The 10,162-nt window shown below is 31.4% G+C and overlaps 1 protein-coding gene across 1 annotated transcript; it reads left to right on the top strand.

The window, feature by feature from the left end:
• The first annotated feature begins 5,308 nt into the window (after nucleotides 1-5,308).
• LOC145016869 (uncharacterized) lies at nucleotides 5,309-6,279 on the top strand. The gene is made up of 2 exons (XM_078975044.1): nucleotides 5,309-5,540; nucleotides 5,663-6,279. Exons 1-2 carry the CDS (start codon nucleotides 5,309-5,311, stop codon nucleotides 6,277-6,279), a joined length of 849 nt encoding a protein of 282 aa, XP_078831170.1.
• The last annotated feature ends 3,883 nt before the right edge of the window (nucleotides 6,280-10,162 follow it).

Genomic DNA, 10,162 nt, shown 5'->3' on the forward strand with positions numbered 1-10,162 from the left:
GTGGGTGAGAATATACACCCATTAAGTCACCATTTTATAGGCAACAACCTTATACCCACCTTATAGACCGGCTTCGTGAATGAGGCGTACTAGCGGTAAGACGACTTGTTCTTATACATATATATATAATTATTAAATTATCATAATATAAGTATAAGGGTTGAATTTTAACTTTTAAAATTCTAGGGGTTGGAACTAAAGTTTTAACTTAACTTTACTTGTTCCAAAACTTGAGGGCAAGTTTTGTAACTTTGAAAACTTTTCATTTCTTGTAACTTATGAGTTTAATAGAGTCATAAAATGAAGACTCTTCATTTTTATAACTCTTGTGTTTTCTTAATGGTTTTTTAACTCAAGTGACTCTTGGTTTTCCATAACTTAAGGATAAGTTATGGACTCCATTAAAACACATTATGATCAAGAATTAAACTACCAAATAGGTTACAAATAATTCCTATGATCATCTAAAACATCATAAGAACAAGAACATGAATATGAACATAATCAAAAATTACATAAAACTTTGTAATTTTGATAACTAGTTGTTGTAAATGAATTAGCAAAACATTACACCACCAAAAACAAGTTTACATTTACTAAAACAGTTTAGGGTAATGTTTCTAATTCATTTTCCAGCAACTGAATCGAAATTCTGCACTCATTCGACCCTACTCGCCGAGTGCATGAACATGACTCGCCGAGTTGGTTGAAGATACACATAGACTCGGCGAGTCCCCCCTATGGACTCGGCGAGTCCGATCGCAGACAGCAAATTTTCGATTCTGTTTTCAATTTTTAAGCACAAATAAGAACAAACAAGCCTAGGCTCTGATACCACTGATGGGTTTTGAGCATACTAACACTTCCTAAGTGTACATGCAACCCTAATAACCTTGGATCTATGTTTGTCTAATTTGTCATGCAAAGTTGAATTCCAAGGTTATATCCTATCTAGCATACATGGGGAACAATTTTAACATAAAGTATAGATAGAATAACTTACCTTGTTGTTGCTTGTGTTCCTTGAAACCTTGTGAGCCTAGCACCTCAAGTGGTGATGCCTCAAATGCTTCACACAACACCAAATACTCTTGGAAGAACTTATGAGAGAATACTCACTTCTCCAAATCGGCCAAGCCCTCTATTTCTTTGTTGCAACCGATTTTGGTGGAGATTATGCTTCTTATATAGTGTTGACACATCTAGGGTTAAACCCTAATGTGTCATGACTCTTAATTTCCATGACCCATGGGTTTGTAACTCCCATGGAGCATCCATGGAGCATCCTATGGGTGGAACCCAACTTGATGATCCATGGAGCCTTTTAGCCCACTATACAAGATATAGATGATTTACTTAATCAACCCATATATTTAATTAGTTATCTTTTGATCACTTAATTAATTCTAAATTAATTCTTGATCAAACTAATCAAATAATATTATTAATATATTAGAACTTATAATATATTAATAATCTCCAAGCGTTATTTCTCTCATTTAGTTTATCCAATTGCATGGTGCCATGCAACCCAAATGGACCATGCCGGGTCGGGTCAAGTACATACCAAAAATAGTTATGGAGTTAGACACCTTATCCAACATAAGCTTGGTTCCCAATAGTTTTCCTCAGCACTACAAGTTTTCCCAAGCTTGGTTCCTGCATAAATCTCAAAAGCCGGAGAGAAATTCAAGTTTAAAATTATAGAACAAATCCGTAGCAAAATCCATAGCTGAAACTCAAGTTTCTAGTAGTGGAATTATATGTGTTATCTTAGATCCTATAATTGTTGGCATATGTGAGATCTCATAATTATGAAAACACATAAAGTTTTTCCAACAAAAAATGACTAAATTTCCTTCATCTTTTCTAGAATTTGGTATCAATTAAATAAACATTTTTTTCCTTTCATTCAAACTCTGTCAAAAGTCAATATACAAAAATATCAGTGACATGTTTTAATATTTTTTTCATTAAACACATATTTACTGTTTGTTGATGAATTATATGTAATCAATGAACTGTTGTTGATTGCATGTTATGTTGTTTTGTGGGAAACAGATAGTAAATACAACTTCATTTATGGGTAACTATGATTTGTAGTAATTGAAGCACTTGAGGTTGTGTTCATAATTTTGTTCTTAAAGACTATAATATATGTTTATAAGTGTTTGTTTTTGTTTAGTTTGGTTGATTGCTTGAGTTAAAAAATATTAAATGTTGAAATTAATCATCTAAGTTTTTTTTTCAAGTACAATTTATTGATCAAGACCAAATATTATGATATTACTGAATATGAGATCGATCTTTTTAATTTATAATGTTCTTTTGTATGAAATTGATTTTTAAATTATTTAGACTCTATTAATCATCAAAAAAAATACTTATAGTTTTTTTTTTTCAACATTTTTTCAACTACATATCTTTAGATCTCAAGCCGGCCTCTAACATCTTCTGAATCTCATTTTAATTTCTTTGTTCTCAGATTTTTTGAAGGTTGTTGGATTGAATTGAGGTTACAAACAATGAAAATTGTCAGGGGTTAGTGTCACATTATCAAGATTGTTTTGAAAATTATTAGGGATTAATATCGACATTTTTATCTATTAATATTGTCAAGATCGATGCATTGTCCAAGAAATTTAAGATGTAAAGGTTTTTTTGTACGAATATAGAAAAGATAAATCACATTATATTATGCTTTTATCTTATTGTGTTTTTGCATAGTCATAAGGTTTCTATGTAATTAACAAATATAATGTAGAGCAAGTGAGCAAATATGATTACGTAAAAATATGTACTCCGGAAATAAAAGGAAAGTCGGAAACTTGAATGTGAAATTATAATGATTTTCCTTATAGTTGATAATTACCTAACCTTTTATTACACAAAGGTAAATTATATTTTAGCTATATTTATTGTTGGTATTTTTTATAATACTTCAAACTAAATTGGTCGATGGAATTTCAGTTTGGATTAATTTAATTTCTATAATTGCTACACAATGAATTTGGTAATAAACGAAGGTTGATTGGATGTAATATAATGAAGTTAGTCCATGAGAAAAGCTGCTATTCACCCAAATTTGTTTTTATTTTTTGTTTTTATTTATTTTTATTTATTTATTTATTTATTTATTTATTTTTTAACTTTGTTACATTAGTGCGAGAAAGATCAAATGGCCATTTGGAGGAAGAGGCCAAGAGGGTAAATAAAGATTACTGTTAAGAAAGATCTAATCTTACAATGTGTAAACTAATAACTATTAAATACAATGTAAATGTGATTATAATTCACTCATATATGAAAATATATTGTTATTGCTTGCATTGAACCTACAAAGAAATTAATATGTTAATTTAATACTAATATTTATTTTCATGATTGTTTGTCTTTGTTTTTTCAGCTTATTTAATTTTCTATTTCATTGTAATTATATATTAATTTAAAATAATGATAATACAGTTACAACTAACATATCAAAATTTGTATTAAAATAAAAGTTTACATATATAAGATTCATGATTACCATTTTTATAATGTATTTATCATTTACTTTGTCAGCCGTGGGTTTCACGGGTTATAACCTAGTAGAATATATATTGATATTAATGTTTGTACCCGATATCAAAATTTCTGGCTCTGCCACTCAATGGCGGAGCCACGTTGGGGCCAGACCCTCAGATTATTAATTTTTTTTACTAGCCCAAATAGCCAGACCCACTCTTGTCGCTTTCATTAGTCCGAACCCCAAATCTCATTAGATCAAATTAGCAGGCAATTAGATGTAGAAAAGTGCGATCGAGCAAGTAAGGCAACCAGGTATCGTCTTCTAAATTTCTAGTTCTCTTAATTGAAGTTTGCGATCAAGCAAGCAAGCAAAGCAGCATGTTATTGACTTATTGTATGTTAATATTTTATATTTTCAAAGAATTTAGGTTATATTTTTATTGTATATTTTGTATATGTCGACAACAAAGCGATTGGGATTCCGTTAATTTGTTTATTTAGAATTGGAGTAGATACGATTCCTATGATCCTATTATTTATTGTATAAATTATGTTATTTAGATTATGGGAAAATATATAGCAACCGAGCACCACCATTTGTTTATTTAATTCCTTTTGTTGCACACCTGCAAACAGTACACTTGCCCATGCTGTGAAAAGAGAATGTCACAACTCACATTGTGAATATACTTATCTTTTAATTGTTATATCTTGCCTTTTTGATGTTTGAATATACATATTTGTTAATTGTTATATTTTTCTTTCTTTTCTCTCTGCAAACATAAACATATGAACACACCAAGTAGAACCTATATTTTCTTTTTATTTTTCTATTTAGTTATTGTATTTATTATAAGAAACAATTCTTATTTTTCATTAATCACTTATTATTTATTAATCACTTATCATTCAACAGGCATGGAGAAATATTTAACAAAGAGAAAAATTATGGATTCATTAGAGGCATCTAATGTTGATTTTTCAAACATAGCCGTGTGGAAATCAATTTACCAGATCTTCCCTCAGACCCTCGAATGAGGACTAGGATTTTAGATTATGATCCTAATGTTCGAGACGAAGTTCGAAGAGCATACCTCTTAAAAGGGCCTTGCCAACCTAAATCTCACGAGTTTCCTTACACTTTTTTGGCAAATAACCACGAAGATTTAATGTTGCTTGTTTTAATGTTAAAGAATATTCTACATGGCTAGAATATAGTGTAACTCAAAATGTTGCATATTGCTTATATTATTATTTATTCCAACCATATGTTGGAGCATAAGGAGGCGGTGAAACGTTTGTTAGTGTGGGATTTGAAAATTGGGGACATAAAGAAAAGTTGAATCAACATGTTGGAGGTTTCAAGAGTGTTCACAACCAAGCTTGGTCCAAGTGCAAGGATTTATAGAACAACAAACAACGCGTTGATGTTGCATTCGTAAAGCATTCAACACAAAGTTCAATAGACTATGATATACGATTGGATGCATCAATTGATTGTATTCGATTTCTATTAAGACAATGTCTTGCATTTAGAGGACATGATGAAAGTGAAACTTCAGCTAACAGAGGGAACTTTATAGAGTTGTTGCAATTTCTAGCTGATCATAATCAAAGCATTAAAGATGTTACTTTCAATAATGCTCCGTTGAATCTAAAGTTGACCTCACCAGATATCTAAAAAGACATTGTTCATGTAGCTGCGATTGAAACAACGAAGCTCATTATAAATGATATTAGCGAAACTTTTTTCTCTCTCCTTGTCGATGAATCTCGTGATATTTCGATTAATGAACAAATGAGTGTTGCGTTGCGGTATGTAGATGTAGAAGGTCGTGTAATTGAACGTTTTCTAGGTATTGAGCATGTCCCAAATACTACAACTATTACACTTAAAGTGACACTCGATAATTTGTTTTCAAGACATGGGTTGAGCATCTCCAGTTTGCGCAAACAATGTTATGATGGGGCAAGTAATATGAAAGGTGAACTTGGTGGTCTTAAAACTTTGATTTTGAATGAAAATGCAAGTGCATATTATATTCATTGTTTTGCTCACCAACTTCAACTTACTCTTGTAGCAATGGCAAAAAATAATTCAAAAATAGTTTCTTTGTTTGTGTTGCTAACAATGTTGTGAATGTTGTTGGAGGTTCTTGCAATCGTCTTGACCGTCTTCGAGAACAACAAGCTTCCAAAGTTATTGAAGTACTTGGTTTAGGTGAAATCATAAGCAGTCGAGGCATCAATCAAGAAACATCTCTTATCAAACCGGGAGACACACGTTGGGGATCCCATTATGGTACTTTGATAAGTATGATTACATTGTTTCCATCCGTTTTAGATGTTCTTGAGATTATTGCGGAAGATGGAGCAACCCCAGAACAAAAATGTGAAGTTGATATGTTAATTAACTCCTTGCAGACCTTTGATTTCATATTTTCTCTTTACTTCATGAAAAGATTATTGGGTATTACTAATGAGTTGTCCCAAGCATTGCAAAGGAAAGATCAAGACGTGGTTAGAATTTACAAGATGCAATTGCAAAATTTGAGGGATAGTGGATGGGATTCTATGCTCACTCAGACTACATTGTTTTGTAAAGAGCACAAGATTGAGGTTTGCAACATGGATGCAATGTTCTTACTTCCTGGACGGTCACAACGAAAATATCCAAAGATGACAAACTTACACTACTATTGTGTAGAGTTATTCTACGATGTCATTGATTTGCAACGCACAGAACTAGAGAGTCGTTTTAGTCACTAGTAGAAAAAAGGCCTTTTACGACGCTCATTGCGCGTCGTAAAACACTCAGACAACGCGCAAATGCACGTCAAGGAAGGCCCTGTCATAAAGAGAGACGACGCGCATTTATGACACGCAATGCGTATCATTTAATCCGATGTCAAGAAAGGCCATGTCATAAAGGAATATGACACACATTTTTGCGTATCGTAATTTTTATTTTTTTTAAAAAAACATTATTTATAGATTTACTATTTTTCAAATTAAATTTGCATTTCATGTCTCATAATTGAAATAAAATACCATATACAAAAAATACAATTCATTGCATAAAATTTAATGTCATACAATTCTATTTTTTACAATATATAAATTAAATTTACATTGTTATTAAGAGGTTTTCCCTAACAATATAACCTAATACTACATTGCTATAAAGGGGCACCTTCTTGTTTCAGTAACTTGTCATTAAGTTGCCAGAAGAAGCTCTAAAACCCTTCATCATGTCTCTTAACTTCAATATCAATCTCAACTCGTTATCAAGAACAACACGGAAATCCTACACAATAATAATGTCAGTTGTACAATACCAATTAATTGCAGGTGTCAATTCTCTACTAGTAACAACGTTTAATTCCGTTATTGCCCTTGCAGCTTCAAAGATAACAGGTGGCAATCATTACTTAAATTAAAGAGTACCTGACTTGTGTAACAAATTAAAAGGCATTGTGCTAAAGGCGAACGAACGGTACCCCTTGTTAAGCTGGTAACTAATTTGCTAACATCCAATTGGTCATTTTGTCTTATCTAAAAATATATAAAATTAATTAAATTAATGGGACAAATGTCGACAATTATCACATTAAATGTGCATGGTCATTTTGGTCATTTTTGTGATTAAGCCTTTAGGCTTTAGTTATACCTGGTGGAGCTGAACAAGTACATGAAACTGTACAAGTGCAACCCTTGATTGAACAACTTCTTGTACCTCATTGTTCCATCTTTTCAGAATCTCTGGATTTGACTAAGATACAACAACAAATACAATATAATTAGGAATTCTGTTAAAAGAATATCATTAAAGATAACAATGCTAATGATTGGTTATACCTGGAGCAAATGGATGCCACTGACTAAATCTGCACTAGCAACTACATGATTTTTGTCAACAATAGAATCAAAATTTTATTTTTGTACCTTAATCATCATATCAAAGTAACCGTTAGAATTTGGATCTGATATCAGGGTGTATCTGAAAATAAACATTCATCAAAATTAATAAAAAGTAAAAAACTATCTCCAAATACAACATATTGCATGACATTTTAAGATGAAAACGGTTAAGAATGGAAATTATGATATCAAATAATTGAAGGAAGTCGTAATACCACACTAGCTACAGAGAGAGAGAGAGAGGAAAAAAACTATAAATGGGCCAAAACCGTAGGGACCAGAACTGTTGCAGGGACAAAAATTGTACAAGGACCAAAAATTTAGGGACTAAAACTGTTACCTGTTTTGTTGTTTCTTGTTTCTGAGAACATAAGATGCTGATTCCGATCTGGATTTTCTGTCACATTTGGAGGATTTAGTGATTCCAATGCAACTCATTTGTCCACTACTAACCTCAAGAAGCATTTTAGCTGCTGAAGTGACTTGTCATAAGCAAGATCAGAACAAAACATGTGCAACAATAACTTCTTGTTTTAAATATTCACCAAATGTCTTAAATACCCTTTGATAATGATGCATTTATGCATTAAAAATTATAAATTTCTATCAAAAAGTATCCAAACTTTTATTTAACTCATGTACCTCTTTATCCGTGAAGTCTTGGAGAAGAGTATGCTCCAACTCTTTTGTTGTTTCCTCCCTATCACACCAGAATTGCCTATATTCATTATTATTAAAAAAGAAGATGAAATACAAATAATTTTAGCTTTGTATAAAAAAATTAAAATAAAAACATACCACTTTCACTAATTTTTTTATGCGATACAACAAATTTATGAGAAATTAAAGAATAAAGGTTTATTATATAAAATAAATATGATATTCATATTATAATTTATACCTATAATTTAACAGTAGAACCTCCACCACGAGCACAAAGTTCTGCTTGCAAGCATTCCATTTGTTGACGCATTTTTAACATGTCACTAGACACTCGATCCCTATTCACCTATTAAATTGTTTAAAAAAGTAATGACTAATTTGTGTATTATATATAACATCTCACTATAATACTTTTTCTATAATAAGCAAATAAATGAAAGCAGGTTGCTATTTCTAGCATATAACTCAAACTTACCACAGGCTTACTATATATTTCGAGCCCTGTGTGCATACTTTAAAGTGTTGAGAGTCTCCTCAACATTTCTATCAGCAGGACTAACACAAGCTGAAATTAGGAAAAATTATATGTTTACTTAGTACCAAAGATTTTAAATAATAAACAAAATTATAATTATAAATAATAAACAATACTATAAATTATATATGTTACCTATCATAACAGTTCTGTTGTTCCCACCAAGTGAGTCCTATCAGTTTCGTAAAACATATTTAGATTAAACTAAAAGCAATAAACCAATTTGCATTAAAAAATTAATTAATTAATAATGTCCAACCAGCAAGAGGTAAGTAAGTTTACTATCTCATCACCAATGGCACTTATGACATTTCCATGTGCAAGAAGCCCCTTATAAATATGAACTCGTGTTCAACAAATCAAGTTATCAGGCAGGTTATTTCTTTTTTCCAATAATGAGGATGAGGGCATTTATGTCTTTTGTGTGAGACAAAAGCTGCAACTTTTGTCCACTCAGTCCTGGTTTCGATCTTGTTCTTTTAGCCGTTTCTGAACCTGCAAGATCAACTAAATGCAATTTGGCACACAAATATTCATCACACATAGAATCATTCGAGATTGTCTTGTTCATTTGTTCCAATGTGATTGTGAAAACGGCATGTGATCGATTACACAAAAAGTTGAAAATGTCATAAATATATATAATATATGTCATATATAATATATTATATTACTTAAAAGACAATTCAAAGATTAATTACCTTGATTGATTATTCATATTTGTACTTCATGTTGCTCTACTCAATGATCCATGCTCAAGTCAATCACTCATTTCTTTTAATGTCTTAACACTACATTCAGTAGATCCAGCAAGCGTTATGACACCATTAGAAGTTTCCCTAGAATATTCACTTTCTCATTCTGCCCATTTGATGATATCTCAGATTTAGTATCCAACAAGTCTCACACTTCTTCTTTTAGAATCTTTATAGAAAAATCTTTCAGTCAGGTGTAAAGTAAGAAAGCTATTTACAATTCTACTTATAGGTATAAAAAACACACCTCGATGAAGGAAACATGCAACTGGAACTCTATTTGATCCTGTAAACTTTTGATTTTGTTGAATAAAGCAGCCATGAATTGAGGAATAACTCCGGTTTGGTAACCATCTTTGAATATGGTTCCCATGGTGTATGTCTTCCCTGAACCGGTCTGTGAAATTAGAACACGTAAAGAACTATGGTAAACAATAGAATACATTTTTGTTACTTGAATCAACACGTAAAGAACTATGATAAACAATAGAATACATCTTTGTTACTTGAATTGTGACAAATTAATACATGACCGTAAGATAGAAAAGTAGCATTATATCCTTGAAACGGAACCTCAACAAGAGGAGAAACACAATCTTCAAACATGGAGGATGATGCGGAACCAGAGCTTCCATAGACATGATCGAAAGTGAAAGAATGTGTAGCAAGTTGCACCTGCAACATAAACAAAGATTAATCAATTTCTCGATCATCAGAATTGATACTGAGATCCACCAAATCTTAAGTAACAAAAGTCAAACATGGTTTAGACTAAAAT

The sequence above is a fragment of the Lactuca saligna genome, chromosome 9, assembly GCF_052625555.1.
Source record: "Lactuca saligna cultivar CGN05327 chromosome 9, ASM5262555v1, whole genome shotgun sequence".
Classification (NCBI taxonomy): domain Eukaryota; kingdom Viridiplantae; phylum Streptophyta; class Magnoliopsida; order Asterales; family Asteraceae; genus Lactuca; species Lactuca saligna.

What these genes read in the sequence shown, in the direction of transcription:
- LOC145016869 (XM_078975044.1), top strand. Translation starts at nt 5,309, where the DNA reads ATGAGTGTTGCGTTGCGGTATGTAGATGTAGAAGGTCGTGTAATTGAA. An exon ending in GATTTTGAATGAAAATGCAA is followed by an intron (nt 5,541 to 5,662) that starts GTGCATATTATA and finishes ATGTTGTTGGAG; the next exon opens with GTTCTTGCAATCGTCTTGAC.